The 18,501-nt window shown below is 55.2% G+C and overlaps 1 protein-coding gene across 9 annotated transcripts in view; it reads left to right on the top strand.

Annotated features, from left to right (window-relative positions):
- The window catches only part of AGBL2 (AGBL carboxypeptidase 2), a 38,833-nt gene that overhangs the window by 15,368 nt on the left and 4,964 nt on the right, over positions 1 to 18,501 (top strand). For all 9 annotated transcript variants that reach the window (XM_075567417.1, XM_075567422.1, XM_075567421.1 and 6 more), the window contains 7 exons: positions 97 to 256; positions 4,702 to 4,828; positions 5,232 to 5,332; positions 16,334 to 16,464; positions 16,839 to 16,905; positions 17,593 to 17,691; positions 17,974 to 18,060. In XM_075567417.1, the coding sequence (XP_075423532.1) occupies positions 97 to 256; positions 4,702 to 4,828; positions 5,232 to 5,332; positions 16,334 to 16,464; positions 16,839 to 16,905; positions 17,593 to 17,691; positions 17,974 to 18,060 (772 nt within the window). The remainder of the gene's footprint in view (positions 1 to 96; positions 257 to 4,701; positions 4,829 to 5,231; positions 5,333 to 16,333; positions 16,465 to 16,838; positions 16,906 to 17,592; positions 17,692 to 17,973; positions 18,061 to 18,501) is intronic.

Genomic DNA, 18,501 nt, shown 5'->3' with positions numbered 1-18,501 from the left:
TGGATAGCTGTTGATATAACACATAGACATGTTAAAGTTATACAGGCAAACAGAGACAGCAGTGACGGTGACACGAGGCGCGTCTTTGTCCTTCAGGCTCCTCGCTGAGCGAGAGGTTTCGCTGTACTGTGATTTTCATGGGCACAGCCGTAAGAGCAACATCTTTATGTACGGATGCAACAACAAACACCAGCCAGAAGCAAAACTGCACGAGAGAGTCTTTCCCCTAATGCTCAGCAAAAATGCGCCCGACAAGGTATCTGTATCAGATCTATAGTGTGCTATACAATCTTCTTAATGTTACCATCATTAACTCTGTCCCTGCACCCAAAGGGATACTTTAATATGCATATACACATATATGTGGATTAGAGTATTTAGCATGGGCAGTGGAGTGTGATGAGGGCGACTTGAGACGCGGGCGACATGGCTCGAGATGCGGGCGACATGGCTCGAGACGCGGGCGACATGGCTCGAGACGCGGGCGACATGGCTCGAGACGCGGGCGACATTGCTCGAGACGCGGGCGACATGGCTCGTGACGCGGGCGACATGGCTCGTGACGCGGGCGACATGGCTCGTGACGCGGGCGACATGGCTCGTGACGCGGGTGACATGGCTCGTGACGCGGGCGACATGGCTTGTGACGAGTGTGGTCGTTGCAGTCCTCACTAGGCCACAATGACTTTGTTTCTGATATAATGCTGATAGTATACTAGGTTTTACCCACTTCAAAGGCTAGTTCACATTACCACTAAACAGCGCAATGTTCATGTACTTATCATTTTCTTTTCCTTACATTTGGTTTTCATTGAATCCACAGAGCCGGTTGTCGGTTTTCCCACAGAGCCGGTTGTTGCTTTTCCCACAGAGCAGGTTGTTGGTTTTCCCACAGAGCAGGTTGTCGGTTTTCCCACAGAGCAGGTTGTTGGTTTTCCCACAGAGCCGGTTGTTGGTTTTCCCAGAGAGCCGGTTGTTGCTTTTCCCACAGAGCCGGTTGTTGGTTTTCCCAGAGAGCCGGTTGTTGCTTTTCCCAGAGAGCCGGTTGTTGCTTTTCCCAGAGAGCCGGTTTTTGCTTTTCCCAGAGAGCCGGTTGTCGGTTTTCCCAGAGAGCCGGTTGTCGGTTTTCCCAGAGAGCCGGTTGTCGGTTTTCCCAGAGAGCCGGTTGTCGGTTTTCCCAGAGAGCCGGTTGTTGCTTTTCCCACAGAGCCGGTTGTCGGTTTTCCCACAGAGCCGGTTGTCGGTCTTCCCACAGAGCCGGTTGTCGGTTTTCCCACAGAGCCGGTTGTCGGTTTTCCCACAGAGCCGGTTGTCGGTTTTCCCACAGAGCCGGTTGTCGGTTTTCCCACAGAGCCGGTTGTCGGTTTTCCCACAGAGCCGGTTGTCGGTTTTCCCACAGAGCCGGTTGTCGGTTTTCCCACAGAGCCGGTTGTCGGTTTTCCCACAGAGCCGGTTGTCGGTTTTCCCACAGAGCCGGTTGTCGGTTTTCCCACAGAGCCTGTTGTCGGTTTTCCCACAGAGCCTGTTGTCGGTTTTCCCAGAGAGCCGGTTGTCGGTTTTCCCAGAGAGCCGGTTGTCGGTTTTCCCAGAGAGCCGGTTGTCGGTTTTCCCAGAGAGCCGGTTGTCGGTTTTCCCAGAGAGCCGGTTGTCGGTTTTCCCAGAGAGCCGGTTGTCGGTTTTCCCAGAGAGCCGGTTGTCGGTTTTCCCAGAGAGCCGGTTGTCGGTTTTCCCAGAGAGCCGGTTGTCGGTTTTCCCAGAGAGCCGGTTGTTGCTTTTCCCACAGAGCAGGTTGTTGGTTTTCCCACAGAGCAGGTTGTCGGTTTTCCCACAGAGCAGGTTGTTGGTTTTCCCACAGAGCCGGTTGTTGGTTTTCCCAGAGAGCCGGTTGTTGCTTTTCCCACAGAGCCGGTTGTTGGTTTTCCCAGAGAGCCGGTTGTTGCTTTTCCCAGAGAGCCGGTTGTTGCTTTTCCCAGAGAGCCGGTTTTTGCTTTTCCCAGAGAGCCGGTTGTCGGTTTTCCCAGAGAGCCGGTTGTCGGTTTTCCCAGAGAGCCGGTTGTCGGTTTTCCCAGAGAGCCGGTTGTCGGTTTTCCCAGAGAGCCGGTTGTTGCTTTTCCCACAGAGCCGGTTGTCGGTTTTCCCACAGAGCCGGTTGTCGGTCTTCCCACAGAGCCGGTTGTCGGTTTTCCCACAGAGCCGGTTGTCGGTTTTCCCACAGAGCCGGTTGTCGGTTTTCCCACAGAGCCGGTTGTCGGTTTTCCCACAGAGCCGGTTGTCGGTTTTCCCACAGAGCCGGTTGTCGGTTTTCCCACAGAGCCGGTTGTCGGTTTTCCCACAGAGCCGGTTGTCGGTTTTCCCACAGAGCCGGTTGTCGGTTTTCCCACAGAGCCGGTTGTCGGTTTTCCCACAGAGCCTGTTGTCGGTTTTCCCACAGAGCCTGTTGTCGGTTTTCCCAGAGAGCCGGTTGTCGGTTTTCCCAGAGAGCCGGTTGTCGGTTTTCCCAGAGAGCCGGTTGTCGGTTTTCCCAGAGAGCCGGTTGTCGGTTTTCCCAGAGAGCCGGTTGTCGGTTTTCCCAGAGAGCCGGTTGTCGGTTTTCCCAGAGAGCCGGTTGTCGGTTTTCCCAGAGAGCCGGTTGTCGGTTTTCCCAGAGAGCCGGTTGTCGGTTTTCCCAGAGAGCCGGTTGTCGGTTTTCCCAGAGAGCCGGTTGTCGGTTTTCCCAGGGAGCCGGTTGTCGGTTTTCCCAGGGAGCCGGTTGTCGGTTTTTCCCAGGGAGCCGGTTGTCGGTTTTTCCCAGGGAGCCGGTTGTCGGTTTTTCCCAGGGAGCCGGTTGTCGGTTTTTCCCACGGAGCCGGTTGTCGGTTTTTCCCACGGAGCCGGTTGTCGGTTTTTCCCACGGAGCCAGTTGTCGGTTTTTCCCACGGAGCCGGTTGTCGGTTTTTCCCACGGAGCCGGTTGTCGGTTTTTCCCACGGAGCCGGTTGTCGGTTTTTCCCACGGAGCCGGTTGTCGCTTTTCCCAGGGAGCCGGTTGTCGCTTTTCCCAGGGAGCCGGTTGTCGCTTTTCCCAGGGAGCCGGTTGTCGCTTTTCCCAGGGAGCCGGTTGTCGCTTTTCCCAGGGAGCCGGTTGTCGCTTTTCCCAGGGAGCCGGTTGTCGCTTTTCCCAGAGAGCCGGTTGTCGCTTTTCCCAGAGAGCCGGTTGTCGCTTTTCCCAGAGAGCCGGTTGTCGCTTTTCCCAGAGAGCCGGTTGTCGCTTTTCCCAGAGAGCCGGTTGTCGCTTTTCCCAGAGAGCCGGTTGTCGCTTTTCCCAGAGAGCCGGTTGTCGCTTTTCCCAGAGAGCCGGTTGTCGCTTTTCCCAGAGAGCCGGTTGTCGCTTTTCCCAGAGAGCCGGTTGTTGGCTTTTCCCAGAGAGCCGGTTGTCGCTTTTCCCAGAGAGCCGGTTGTCGCTTTTCCCAGAGAGCCGGTTGTTGGCTTTTCCCAGAGAGCCGGTTGTCGCTTTTCCCAGAGAGCCGGTTGTCGCTTTTCCCAGAGAGCCGGTTGTCGCTTTCCCAGAGAGCCGGTTGTTGGCTTTCCCAGAGAGCCGGTTGTTGGCTTTCCCAGAGAGCCGGTTGTTGGCTTTCCCAGAGAGCCGGTTGTTGATATTTCCATCTCGAGCTCCCACTGGATCAGCTTTTTTGTAACTTTCATCTAGTTGGAAATGGTGAAAATAAATGTGAACTAGCGCTAAAGTGTAAAACACAGTGTGATACTTGTAAAAAACTTCTAATAAAGGATGGCTGCCCGGTGATACTGTCAGTACTAACAGAATAACACAAAATAAAGAAAAAAACCTGGCGCCAGATTGTCAGTGGAATGTCCTGTATTCCTCAAGGGATCCGCACACTTGCTTGACAGACCATGCAAAGAAATAAACACAAACAAACAAAGATCATAGCGCAACACTGTAGGGTGAGCAGTATTGAACTAATATACACAGACAATTAAGAATCCTAGCGACAATTAAAACAACTATTTATTAAAAAGAACTATGCCAAAACTGAGGACCGCAGGTCATCTGGAACACAAAAATTGGAGCCCTACTTACAGACAGCAAGGCTTAAACTCGCATGGTAGGAACATGTCCTAGATAGAAATGATCTCCCTGCCGGGTGTGATCTCTGCTCCACTGCGGCTCAAACTCCAGTCAGTCCCTTATGATGGTAACCGGAACATCTCCGGCCGTGTTAACATGTTCCGGTTACCATCATAAGGGACTGACTGGAGTTTGAGCCGCAGTGGAGCAGAGATCACACCCGGCAGGGAGATCTTCTCTATCTAGGACATGTTCCTACCATGCGAGTTTAAGCCTTGCTGTCTGTAAGTAGGGCTCCAATTTTTGTGTTCCAGATGACCTGCGGTCCTCAGTTTTGGCATAGTTCTTTTTAATAAATAGTTGTTTTAATTGTCGCTAGGATTCTTAATTGTCTGTGTATATTAGTTCAATACTGCTCACCCTACAGTGTTGCGCTATGATCTTTGTTTGTTTGTGTTTATTTCTTTGCATGGTCTGTCAAGCAAGTGTGCGGATCCCTTGAGGAATACAGGACATTCCACTGACAATCTGGCGCCAGGTTTTTTTCTTTATTTCATCTAGTTGGAGCCCTTTTTAGGATTGATAAAAGATGACTCGCTGCATGAGCTTCTCCGTGTACATTTAACATCTTTTCCAGTTCTTCTTCAAGGGCTGTAAGTTTAAAGTGCAAAAAGGTAAGGAAGGGACTGGACGAATCGTAATGTGGAGACAGGGTGTCCGGAACAGTTATACCATGGAGTCAACATTCGGGGGATCTACACTTGGTGAGTAACCCCCCCCCCCAAATGTTTATACGCGCTGGGCACCTTGGTATATAACGTGCGTTGTTTTACTTGCAGTAGATACACAGATTAACATACAGATGTAGCACGGATTACTGTTTGTCTTGCCGAGGTAGATCGCGGTTCCGCGACCATCGCAGGCCGGACGGGATAACACTGCGGAGGATTTAATCCGTAAGCACGGACCCTCCCGCATGGCGACCGCGGCAGACACTGTCCACAGCGCGGCGTCCGTTTCCTTGTTGTGGCTGCGGCGCTTGGTGCAGGAAGTCCTGCTGTAGCCGCTACAGCGGCCCTGCGTGTCTCTGCCTCAGCTGTGTGTGGATACCTTTTACCTTTGTGTGCTGTGACTGTATGTTATTGGCGTGTTCTGGTATGTTTACAGGCAAAAAGAAAGGCACCCATTTTACCACTGAGGACTTCAAGTCCATGGGGCACCACTTTTGTGACACGCTGTTGGATTATTGTGATCCAGACGACTCCAAGGTGAGGCCCTGATAGGTTTAAACTTACTAGTGACTGGTTCAGGGGCGGTCAACTCCAGTCCTCTAGGGCTCCCAACAGGTCAGGTTTTCAGGATATCCCTGCTTCAGCAGAAGTGACTCAGTTAAAGACTGAGCCACTGATTGAGCCACCTGTGCTGAAGCTGGGACTGATTGAGCCACCTGTGCTGAAGCTGGGACTGATTGAGCCACCTGTGCTGAAGCAGGGATATCCTGAAAACTTAACCTGTTGGTGGAGCTTGAGGACTGGAGTTGCCCGCTCCTGGACTAGTTGATACTGAGGTGTTAACCACTCTGATGCAAACTCCTCCTTTTGTTGTGTAAGTCTATAGCGGTTTCTCCCGCTGTGTAGAATGATTTGTCCTGTGCGGCACCGTGTATGCTAATAACCCGCGCCCTGTGCCGCTCTCTCCTGCAGTTCATGCTGTGTGTGTCCTGTGCGGCACCGTGTATGCTAATAACCCGCACCCTGTGCCGCTCTCTCCTGCAGTTCATGCTGTGTGTGTCCTGTGCGGCACCGTGTATGCTAATAACCCGCACCCTGTGCCGCTCTCTCCTGCAGTTCATGCTGTGTGTCCTGTGCGGCACCGTGTATGCTAATAACCCGCGCCCTGTGCCGCTCTCTCCTGCAGTTCATGCTGTGTGTGTCCTGTGCGGCACCGTGTATGCTAATAACCCGCACCCTGTGCCGCTCTCTCCTGCAGTTCATGCTGTGTGTCCTGTGCGGCACCGTGTATGCTAATAACCCGCACCCTGTGCCGCTCTCTCCTGCAGTTCATGCTGTGTGTGTCCTGTGCGGCACCGTGTATGCTAATAACCCGCGCCCTGTGCCGCTCTCTCCTGCAGTTCATGCTGTGTGTCCTGTGCGGCACCGTGTATGCTAATAACCCGCACCCTGTGCCGCTCTCTCCTGCAGTTCATGCTGTGTGTCCTGTGCGGCACCGTGTATGCTAATAACCCGCACCCTGTGCCGCTCTCTCCTGCAGTTCATGCTGTGTGTGTCCTGTGCGGCACCGTGTATGCTAATAACCCGCGCCCTGTGCCGCTCTCTCCTGCAGTTCATGCTGTGTGTGTCCTGTGCGGCACCGTGTATGCTAATAACCCGTGCCCTGTGCCGCTCTCTCCTGCAGTTCATGCTGTGTGTCTCCTGTGCGGCACCGTGTATGCTAATAACCCGCGCCCTGTGCCGCTCTCTCCTGCAGTTCATGCTGTGTGTGTCCTGTGCGGCACCGTGTATGCTAATAACCCGCGCCCTGTGCCGCTCTCTCCTGCAGTTCATGCTGTGTGTGTCCTGTGCGGCACCGTGTATGCTAATAACCCGCGCCCTGTGCCGCTCTCTCCTGCAGTTCATGCTGTGTGTCTTGTGCGGCACCGTGTATGCTAATAACCCGCGCCCTGTGCCGCTCTCTCCTGCAGTTCATGCTGTGTGTGTCCTGTGCGGCACCGTGTATGCTAATAACCCGCACCCTGTGCCGCTCTCTCCTGCAGTTCATGCTGTGTGTGTCCTGTGCGGCACCGTGTATGCTAATAACCCGCGCCCTGTGCCGCTCTCTCCTGCAGTTCATGCTGTGTGTGTCCTGTGCGGCACCGTGTATGCTAATAACCCGCCCCGCACCCTGTGCCGCTCTCTCCTGCAGTTCATGCTGTGTGTCCTGTGCGGCACCGTGTATGCTAATAACCCGCACCCTGTGCCGCTCTCTCCTGCAGTTCATGCTGTGTGTCCTGTGCGGCACCGTGTATGCTAATAACCCGCGCCCTGTGCCGCTCTCTCCTGCAGTTCATGCTGTGTGTCCTGTGCGGCACCGTGTATGCTAATAACCCGCACCCTGTGCCGCTCTCTCCTGCAGTTCATGCTGTGTGTCCTGTGCGGCACCGTGTATGCTAATAACCCGCACCCTGTGCCGCTCTCTCCTGCAGTTCATGCTGTGTGTCCTGTGCGGCACCGTGTATGCCTAATAACCCGCCCCGCGCCCTGTGCCGCTCTCTCCTGCAGTTCATGCTGTGTGTGTCCTGTGCGGCACCGTGTATGCTAATAACCCGCGCCCTGTGCCGCTCTCTCCTGCAGTTCATGCTGTGTGTCCTGTGCGGCACCGTGTATGCTAATAACCCGCGCCCTGTGCCGCTCTCTCCTGCAGTTCATGCTGTGTGTGTCCTGTGCAGCACCGTGTATGCCTAATACCCCGCCCCGCGCCCTGTGCCGCTCTCTCCTGCAGTTCATGCTGTGTGTCCTGTGCGGCACCGTGTATGCTAATAACCCGCGCCCTGTGCCGCTCTCTCCTGCAGTTCATGCTGTGTGTCCTGTGCAGCACCGTGTATGCTAATAACCCGCACCCTGTGCCGCTCTCTCCTGCAGTTCATGCTGTGTGTGTTCTGTGCGGCACCGTGTATGCTAATAACCCGCCCCGCGCCCTGTGCCGCTCTCTCCTGCAGTTCATGCTGTGTGTCCTGTGCGGCACCGTGTATGCTAATAACCCGCGCCCTGTGCCGCTCTCTCCTGCAGTTCATGCTGTGTGTCCTGTGCGGCACCGTGTATGTTAATAACCCGCGCCCTGTGCCGCTCTCTCCTGCAGTTCATGCTGTGTGTCCTGTGCGGCACCGTGTATGCTAATAACCCGCGCCCTGTGCCGCTCTCTCCTGCAGTTCATGCTGTGTGTGTCCTGTGCGGCACCGTGTATGCTAATAACCCGCGCCCTGTGCCGCTCTGTCCTGCAGTTCATGCTGTGTGTCCTGTGCGGCACCGTGTATGCTAATAACCCGCGCCCTGTGCCGCTCTCTCCTGCAGTTCATGCTGTGTGTCCTGTGCGGCACCGTGTATGCTAATAACCCGCGCCCTGTGCCGCTCTCTCCTGCAGTTCATGCTGTGTGTCTCCTGTGCGGCACCGTGTATGCTAATAACCCGCACCCTGTGCCGCTCTCTCCTGCAGTTCATGCTGTGTGTGTCCTGTGCGGCACCGTGTATGCTAATAACCCGGGCCCTGTGCCGCTCTCTCCTGCAGTTCATGCTGTGTGTGTCCTGTGCGGCACCGTGTATGCTAATAACCCGCACCCTGTGCCGCTCTCTCCTGCAGTTCATGCTGTGTGTGTCCTGTGCGGCACCATGTATGCTAATAACCCGGGCCCTGTGCCGCTCTCTCCTGCAGTTCATGCTGTGTGTCCTGTGCGGCACCGTGTATGCCTAATACCCCGCCCCGCGCCCTGTGCCGCTCTCTCCTGCAGTTCATGCTGTGTGTGTCCTGTGCGGCACCGTGTATGCTAATAACCCGCACCCTGTGCCGCTCTCTCCTGCAGTTCATGCTGTGTGTGTCCTGTGCGGCACCGTGTATGCTAATAACCCGCACCCTGTGCCGCTCTCTCCTGCAGTTCATGCTGTGTGTCCTGTGCGGCACCGTGTATGCCTAATACCCCGCCCCGCGCCCTGTGCCGCTCTCTCCTGCAGTTCATGCTGTGTGTCCTGTGCGGCACCGTGTATGCTAATAACCCGCGCCCTGTGCCGCTCTCTCCTGCAGTTCATGCTGTGTTTGTCCTGTGCGGCACCGTGTATGCTAATAACCCGCGCCCTGTGCCGCTCTCTCCTGCAGTTCATGCTGTGTGTCCTGTGCAGCACCGTGTATGCCTAATACCCCGCCCCGTGCCCTGTGCCGCTCTCTCCTGCAGTTCATGCTGTGTGTCCTGTGCGGCACCGTGTATGCTAATAACCCGCACCCTGTGCCGCTCTCTCCTGCAGTTCATGCTGTGTGTCCTGTGCGGCACCGTGTATGCTAATAACCCGCACCCTGTGCCGCTCTCTCCTGCAGTTCATGCTGTGTGTCCTGTGCGGCACCGTGTATGCTAATAACCCGCGCCCTGTGCCGCTCTCTCCTGCAGTTCATGCTGTGTGTGTCCTGTGCGGCACCGTGTATGCCTAATACCCCGCCCCGCGCCCTGTGCCGCTCTCTCCTGCAGTTCATGCTGTGTGTCCTGTGCGGCACCGTGTATGCTAATAACCCGCACCCTGTGCCGCTCTCTCCTGCAGTTCATGCTGTTTGTCCTGTGCGGCACCGTGTATGCTAATAATCCGCGCCCTGTGCCGCTCTCTCCTGCAGTTCATGCTGTGTGTCCTGTGCGGCACCGTGTATGCTAATAACCCGCCCCGCGCCCTGTGCCGCTCTCTCCTGCAGTTCATGCTGTGTGTCTTGTGCGGCACCGTGTATGCCTAATACCCCGCGCCCTGTGCCGCTCTCTCCTGCAGTTCATGCTGTGTGTCCTGTGCGGCACCGTGTATGCTAATAACCCGCGCCCTGTGCCGCTCTCTCCTGCAGTTCATGCTGTGTGTGTCCTGTGCGGCACCATGTATGCTAATAACCCGGGCCCTGTGCCGCTCTCTCCTGCAGTTCATGCTGTGTGTCCTGTGCGGCACCGTGTATGCCTAATACCCCGCCCCGCGCCCTGTGCCGCTCTCTCCTGCAGTTCATGCTGTGTGTGTCCTGTGCGGCACCGTGTATGCTAATAACCCGCACCCTGTGCCGCTCTCTCCTGCAGTTCATGCTGTGTGTGTCCTGTGCGGCACCGTGTATGCTAATAACCCGCACCCTGTGCCGCTCTCTCCTGCAGTTCATGCTGTGTGTCCTGTGCGGCACCGTGTATGCCTAATACCCCGCCCCGCGCCCTGTGCCGCTCTCTCCTGCAGTTCATGCTGTGTGTCCTGTGCGGCACCGTGTATGCTAATAACCCGCGCCCTGTGCCGCTCTCTCCTGCAGTTCATGCTGTGTTTGTCCTGTGCGGCACCGTGTATGCTAATAACCCGCGCCCTGTGCCGCTCTCTCCTGCAGTTCATGCTGTGTGTCCTGTGCAGCACCGTGTATGCCTAATACCCCGCCCCGTGCCCTGTGCCGCTCTCTCCTGCAGTTCATGCTGTGTGTCCTGTGCGGCACCGTGTATGCTAATAACCCGCACCCTGTGCCGCTCTCTCCTGCAGTTCATGCTGTGTGTCCTGTGCGGCACCGTGTATGCTAATAACCCGCACCCTGTGCCGCTCTCTCCTGCAGTTCATGCTGTGTGTCCTGTGCGGCACCGTGTATGCTAATAACCCGCGCCCTGTGCCGCTCTCTCCTGCAGTTCATGCTGTGTGTGTCCTGTGCGGCACCGTGTATGCCTAATACCCCGCCCCGCGCCCTGTGCCGCTCTCTCCTGCAGTTCATGCTGTGTGTCCTGTGCGGCACCGTGTATGCTAATAACCCGCACCCTGTGCCGCTCTCTCCTGCAGTTCATGCTGTTTGTCCTGTGCGGCACCGTGTATGCTAATAATCCGCGCCCTGTGCCGCTCTCTCCTGCAGTTCATGCTGTGTGTCCTGTGCGGCACCGTGTATGCTAATAACCCGCCCCGCGCCCTGTGCCGCTCTCTCCTGCAGTTCATGCTGTGTGTCTTGTGCGGCACCGTGTATGCCTAATACCCCGCGCCCTGTGCCGCTCTCTCCTGCAGTTCATGCTGTGTGTCCTGTGCGGCACCGTGTATGCTAATAACCCGCGCCCTGTGCCGCTCTCTCCTGCAGTTCATGCTGTGTGTCCTGTGCGGCACCGTGTATGCTAATAACCCGCGCCCTGTGCCGCTCTCTCCTGCAGTTCATGCTGTGTGTGTCCTGTGCGGCACCGTGTATGCTAATAACCCGCGCCCTGTGCCGCTCTCTCCTGCAGTTCATGCTGTGTGTGTCCTGTGCGGCACCGTGTATGCTAATAACCCGCGCCCTGTGCCGCTCTCTCCTGCAGTTCATGCTGTGTGTCCTGTGCGGCACCGTGTATGCTAATAACCCGCGCCCTGTGCCGCTCTCTCCTGCAGTTCATGCTGTGTGTGTCCTGTGCGGCACCGTGTATGCTAATAACCCGCGCCCTGTGCCGCTCTCTCCTGCAGTTCATGCTGTGTGTCCTGTGCGGCACCGTGTATGCTAATAACCCGCGCCCTGTGCCGCTCTCTCCTGCAGTTCATGCTGTGTGTGTCCTGTGCGGCACCGTGTATGCTAATAACCCGCGCCCTGTGCCGCTCTCTCCTGCAGTTCATGCTGTGTGTGTCCTGTGCGGCACCGTGTATGCTAATAACCCGCGCCCTGTGCCGCTCTCTCCTGCAGTTCATGCTGTGTGTGTCCTGTGCGGCACCGTGTATGCTAATAACCCGCGCCCTGTGCCGCTCTCTCCTGCAGTTCATGCTGTGTGTCCTGTGCGGCACCGTGTATGCTAATAACCCGCGCCCTGTGCCGCTCTCTCCTGCTGTTCATGCTGTGTGTGTCCTGTGCGGCACCGTGTATGCCTAATAACCCGCCCCGCGCCCTGTGCCGCTCTCTCCTGCAGTTCATGCTGTGTGTGTCCTGTGCGGCACCGTGTATGCCTAATAACCCGCGCCCTGTGCCGCTCTCTCCTGCAGTTCATGCTGTGTGTGTCCTGTGCGGCACCGTGTATGCTAATAACCCGCGCCCTGTGCCGCTCTCTCCTGCAGTTCATGCTGTGTGTGTCCTGTGCGGCACCGTGTATGCTAATAACTTGCGCCCTGTGCCGCTCTCTCCTGCAGTTCATGCTGTGTGTCCTGTGCGGCACCGTGTATGCCTAATACCCCGCCCCGCGCCCTGTGCCGCTCTCTCCTGCAGTTCATGCTGTGTGTCCTGTGCGGCACCGTGTATGCTAATAACCCGCGCCCTGTGCCGCTCTCTCCTGCAGTTCATGCTGTGTTTGTCCTGTGCGGCACCGTGTATGCTAATAACCCGCGCCCTGTGCCGCTCTCTCCTGCAGTTCATGCTGTGTGTCCTGTGCAGCACCGTGTATGCCTAATACCCCGCCCCGTGCCCTGTGCCGCTCTCTCCTGCAGTTCATGCTGTGTGTCCTGTGCGGCACCGTGTATGCTAATAACCCGCACCCTGTGCCGCTCTCTCCTGCAGTTCATGCTGTGTGTCCTGTGCGGCACCGTGTATGCTAATAACCCGCACCCTGTGCCGCTCTCTCCTGCAGTTCATGCTGTGTGTCCTGTGCGGCACCGTGTATGCTAATAACCCGCGCCCTGTGCCGCTCTCTCCTGCAGTTCATGCTGTGTGTGTCCTGTGCGGCACCGTGTATGCCTAATACCCCGCCCCGCGCCCTGTGCCGCTCTCTCCTGCAGTTCATGCTGTGTGTCCTGTGCGGCACCGTGTATGCTAATAACCCGCACCCTGTGCCGCTCTCTCCTGCAGTTCATGCTGTTTGTCCTGTGCGGCACCGTGTATGCTAATAATCCGCGCCCTGTGCCGCTCTCTCCTGCAGTTCATGCTGTGTGTCCTGTGCGGCACCGTGTATGCTAATAACCCGCCCCGCGCCCTGTGCCGCTCTCTCCTGCAGTTCATGCTGTGTGTCTTGTGCGGCACCGTGTATGCCTAATACCCCGCGCCCTGTGCCGCTCTCTCCTGCAGTTCATGCTGTGTGTCCTGTGCGGCACCGTGTATGCTAATAACCCGCGCCCTGTGCCGCTCTCTCCTGCAGTTCATGCTGTGTGTCCTGTGCGGCACCGTGTATGCTAATAACCCGCGCCCTGTGCCGCTCTCTCCTGCAGTTCATGCTGTGTGTGTCCTGTGCGGCACCGTGTATGCTAATAACCCGCGCCCTGTGCCGCTCTCTCCTGCAGTTCATGCTGTGTGTGTCCTGTGCGGCACCGTGTATGCTAATAACCCGCGCCCTGTGCCGCTCTCTCCTGCAGTTCATGCTGTGTGTCCTGTGCGGCACCGTGTATGCTAATAACCCGCGCCCTGTGCCGCTCTCTCCTGCAGTTCATGCTGTGTGTGTCCTGTGCGGCACCGTGTATGCTAATAACCCGCGCCCTGTGCCGCTCTCTCCTGCAGTTCATGCTGTGTGTCCTGTGCGGCACCGTGTATGCTAATAACCCGCGCCCTGTGCCGCTCTCTCCTGCAGTTCATGCTGTGTGTGTCCTGTGCGGCACCGTGTATGCTAATAACCCGCGCCCTGTGCCGCTCTCTCCTGCAGTTCATGCTGTGTGTGTCCTGTGCGGCACCGTGTATGCTAATAACCCGCGCCCTGTGCCGCTCTCTCCTGCAGTTCATGCTGTGTGTGTCCTGTGCGGCACCGTGTATGCTAATAACCCGCGCCCTGTGCCGCTCTCTCCTGCAGTTCATGCTGTGTGTCCTGTGCGTCACCGTGTATGCTAATAACCCGCGCCCTGTGCCGCTCTCTCCTGCTGTTCATGCTGTGTGTGTCCTGTGCGGCACCGTGTATGCCTAATAACCCGCCCCGCGCCCTGTGCCGCTCTCTCCTGCAGTTCATGCTGTGTGTGTCCTGTGCGGCACCGTGTATGCCTAATAACCCGCGCCCTGTGCCGCTCTCTCCTGCAGTTCATGCTGTGTGTGTCCTGTGCGGCACCGTGTATGCTAATAACCCGCGCCCTGTGCCGCTCTCTCCTGCAGTTCATGCTGTGTGTGTCCTGTGCGGCACCGTGTATGCTAATAACTTGCGCCCTGTGCCGCTCTCTCCTGCAGTTCATGCTGTGTGTCCTGTGCGGCACCGTGTATGCTAATAACCCGCACCCTGTGCCGCTCTCTCCTGCAGTTCATGCTGTGTGTCCTGTGCGGCACCGTGTATGCTAATAACCCGCGCCCTGTGCCGCTCTCTCCTGCAGTTCATGCTGTGTGTGTCCTGTGCGGCACCGTGTATGCTAATAACCCGCGCCCTGTGCCGCTCTCTCCTGCAGTTCATGCTGTGTGTCCTGTGCGGCACCGTGTATGCTAATAACCCGCACCCTGTGCCGCTCTCTCCTGCAGTTCATGCTGTGTGTCCTGTGCGGCACCGTGTATGCTAATAACCCGCGCCCTGTGCCGCTCTCTCCTGCAGTTCATGCTGTGTGTGTCCTGTGCGGCACCGTGTATGCCTAATACCCCGCCCCGCGCCCTGTGCCGCTCTCTCCTGCAGTTCATGCTGTGTGTCCTGTGCGGCACCGTGTATGCTAATAACCCGCACCCTGTGCCGCTCTCTCCTGCAGTTCATGCTGTGTGTCCTGTGCGGCACCGTGTATGCTAATAACCCGCGCCCTGTGCCGCTCTCTCCTGCAGTTCATGCTGTGTGTCCTGTGCGGCACCGTGTATGCTAATAACCCGCCCCGCGCCCTGTGCCGCTCTCTCCTGCAGTTCATGCTGTGTGTCTTGTGCGGCACCGTGTATGCCTAATACCCCGCGCCCTGTGCCGCTCTCTCCTGCAGTTCATGCTGTGTGTCCTGTGCGGCACCGTGTATGCTAATAACCCGCGCCCTGTGCCGCTCTCTCCTGCAGTTCATGCTGTGTGTCCTGTGCGGCACCGTGTATGCTAATAACCCGCGCCCTGTGCCGCTCTCTCCTGCAGTTCATGCTGTGTGTGTCCTGTGCGGCACCGTGTATGCTAATAACCCGCGCCCTGTGCCGCTCTCTCCTGCAGTTCATGCTGTGTGTGTCCTGTGCGGCACCGTGTATGCTAATAACCCGCGCCCTGTGCCGCTCTCTCCTGCAGTTCATGCTGTGTGTCCTGTGCGGCACCGTGTATGCTAATAACCCGCGCCCTGTGCCGCTCTCTCCTGCAGTTCATGCTGTGTGTGTCCTGTGCGGCACCGTGTATGCTAATAACCCGCGCCCTGTGCCGCTCTCTCCTGCAGTTCATGCTGTGTGTCCTGTGCGGCACCGTGTATGCTAATAACCCGCGCCCTGTGCCGCTCTCTCCTGCAGTTCATGCTGTGTGTGTCCTGTGCGGCACCGTGTATGCTAATAACCCGCGCCCTGTGCCGCTCTCTCCTGCAGTTCATGCTGTGTGTGTCCTGTGCGGCACCGTGTATGCTAATAACCCGCACCCTGTGCCGCTCTCTCCTGCAGTTCATGCTGTGTGTGTCCTGTGCGGCACGTGTATGCTAATAACCCGCGCCCTGTGCCGCTCTCTCCTGCAGTTCATGCTGTGTGTCCTGTGCGGCACCGTGTATGCTAATAACCCGCGCCCTGTGCCGCTCTCTCCTGCAGTTCATGCTGTGTGTGTCCTGTGCGGCACCGTGTATGCTAATAACCCGCGCCCTGTGCCGCTCTCTCCTGCAGTTCATGCTGTGTGTCCTGTGCGGCACCGTGTATGCTAATAACCCGCGCCCTGTGCCGCTCTCTCCTGCAGTTCATGCTGTGTGTGTCCTGTGCGGCACCGTGTATGCCTAATAACCCGCCCCGCGCCCTGTGCCGCTCTCTCCTGCAGTTCATGCTGTGTGTGTCCTGTGCGGCACCGTGTATGCCTAATAACCCGCGCCCTGTGCCGCTCTCTCCTGCAGTTCATGCTGTGTGTGTCCTGTGCGGCACCGTGTATGCTAATAACCCGCGCCCTGTGCCGCTCTCTCCTGCAGTTCATGCTGTGTGTGTCCTGTGCGGCACCGTGTATGCTAATAACTTGCGCCCTGTGCCGCTCTCTCCTGCAGTTCATGCTGTGTGTCCTGTGCGGCACCGTGTATGCTAATAACCCGCACCCTGTGCCGCTCTCTCCTGCAGTTCATGCTGTGTGTCCTGTGCGGCACCGTGTATGCTAATAACCCGCGCCCTGTGCCGCTCTCTCCTGCAGTTCATGCTGTGTGTGTCCTGTGCGGCACCGTGTATGCTAATAACCCGCGCCCTGTGCCGCTCTCTCCTGCAGTTCATGCTGTGTGTGTCCTGTGCGGCACCGTGTATGCTAATAACCCGCGCCCTGTGCCGCTCTCTCCTGCAGTTCATGCTGTGTGTGTCCTGTGCGGCACCGTGTATGCTAATAACCCGCGCCCTGTGCCGCTCTCTCCTGCAGTTCATGCTGTGTGTCCTGTGCGGCACCGTGTATGCTAATAACCCGCGCCCTGTGCCGCTCTCTCCTGCAGTTCATGCTGTGTGTGTCCTGTGCGGCACCGTGTATGCTAATAACCCGCGCCCTGTGCCGCTCTCTCCTGCAGTTCATGCTGTGTGTGTCCTGTGCGGCACCGTGTATGCTAATAACCCGCACCCTGTGCCGCTCTCTCCTGCAGTTCATGCTGTGTTTGTCCGAGCTGCAAAGTTTACTTCAAGAAGAAATCAGACAGAAACTGACAGAACTTGGCCGTGACCTGGAAGTAGATCCCACCCTGAGCGACCTCTCATTATCGGACATTGAATCCAGGTGAGAATCAGATAAGTCGCAGACTGAGACTTCCCCAATTATCTGCTCTTTCAGAGCCGTTCAAAATATATCCCAAAGCGATCATTTGAGTCACTTGGGATTCTACGTGATCGCCCGCTTCAGCCCACAATGTAAAAAGGCCCTGAAAGATTCAAACTAATCACAGGTTAGCACATTTCTATTACTAATTTGGACAAATGCGACTAGTGACTATGTTGCAGAAAATTTGCCTTGCTTCAGTAGTGCAATATTTTGTCATGTACATAGTAATATGATTCAGTAACTTTACACTGTGGGTGCACTAATCACCGTTGGTAGCCCTGAAACTCACTCTCCATCCATACACGTTACTACATCCCTCCGATTTTATGCAGCACCAGTGGGTCGAACAGCTCCGAATCCGACGGTCTCCCTGCGCATTTGCTGAACATTGCACAGAAGGTAAGACTGAGAGAGGGCAGGCCAAAATATTGCAACGTGGTATCACGCTGTTGATTATCTGCACCTCTGTAATAGAACAGGTGCCTGCTTTTGAGCTCAATGAGGCCTTTTCTCCTAACTTCACTATGGCCAATAATATCCCATTTAATCTTGTAAAGCTGCAGACCAAGCAATATCCTACATGTGTGTTTTTAATAAATCAGTTCTGTACTATGAGAAAATACTTGTAGTATTTTTTTTTTTTAAATATTTTCTAATGTAACAAGCATTTTGGTTTCTATAGCAACCATTTACAAAGTCACATCCCCTTATTCTTCTGACAGGCCCTGGCACACACACGTGTGTGTGTGTGGGTCTACAAACATCCATAGCACCATCTTTTATTGTACTGTGTTCACATGTTATCATCTTTGTGAACATTTGAGCAATTAGGGATTTCCCCCCATTTTTTCTAGTAGGACCTTGCATACAGGACTCCCATTTGGAACTATCATCGCTCGTCTCATTGTATAACATTGTTGAGTGTTTTTTTTATCACATTTGATGAACTCTTTGTGTTGTGGAGAATGCGCGTCTGCTTTATGTTTTAGATACAGATCTATAAACCTACATATATGGCCGTGTGTGGAAATCTGGGCTATTTGTTGCCTTTACTTATCTTGTTTTGGGTTTCCCCCTCTTTACTAGTATTATCAGAAGAAGAAACGTCTGCGGTCACGGAAAGAGAGGAACAGCTTGTATCAGAAATGCCACGCCAAGGACAAAGCAAAGTCACGTGGTGCGGCGGTGAGATACGCAGAATATCTGGAGGACTAGCTATTGCCCTGTACTGAAAATAATATCAACTCAATTGTCCAGCTTGGAATTTCCCAGGTGATCTAGTCCTTTTGGATTGATATTAAAGATCAATCCAGAATCTTGCCAATCGTCAGACATGCTAAAACTGCCAACCGGGAGAAAATCTGCCACTTCTGTCATTCAGTAAAAGTAAAGTTACATTTTGCAGAGATTTCATATATTTCCACCCAAATCACCGAAGGAAAATCTCTTTCCCTTTTACACTTGTAGGAGATGTCTGAATCTTGTAGCCAAAGCGCTAAACCCGCACAGTGCAAAGGTTCTGGGAAAAGAGACGTGGGAAAGAGAACTGCAAAGGTGTGTGCTACACACTGGGAAGGGAATGACATGGTACAGGTAGGAAAAGGATGCGAAAACCCCATAACCCCTCAAAGTGGACGGCGTACGAGAGGTGATACAGCAATGAACATATGAGAGGAAAAGAGACCAGCTGCTTTGTTTTATAATTAGTCCGGTTATTTTTTTTGTGTGTGTGTGTGTGTGTGTGTATGTATGTATATAAATACATACACACACAGTGTGTGTGTATATATATATATGTGTATATAATATTTTATATATATATATATATATATATATATATATATATATATATATATATATATATATATATATATGTACATATATATTTTTTTTACAGAATACAGGTAGTAATATCTGGTAAATTTACATTTTTCATTTTAAGATGATTATTTTGTAAAAAAATACAACTACATTTCTCATATGGGAGCACGTGTG

This window comes from Ascaphus truei, chromosome 12, assembly GCF_040206685.1.
Source record: "Ascaphus truei isolate aAscTru1 chromosome 12, aAscTru1.hap1, whole genome shotgun sequence".
Taxonomy (NCBI): Eukaryota; Metazoa; Chordata; class Amphibia; order Anura; family Ascaphidae; genus Ascaphus; species Ascaphus truei.
The sequence above is the reverse complement of the archived record's forward strand: the minus strand, read 5'-3'. Positions and strand labels throughout refer to the sequence as shown.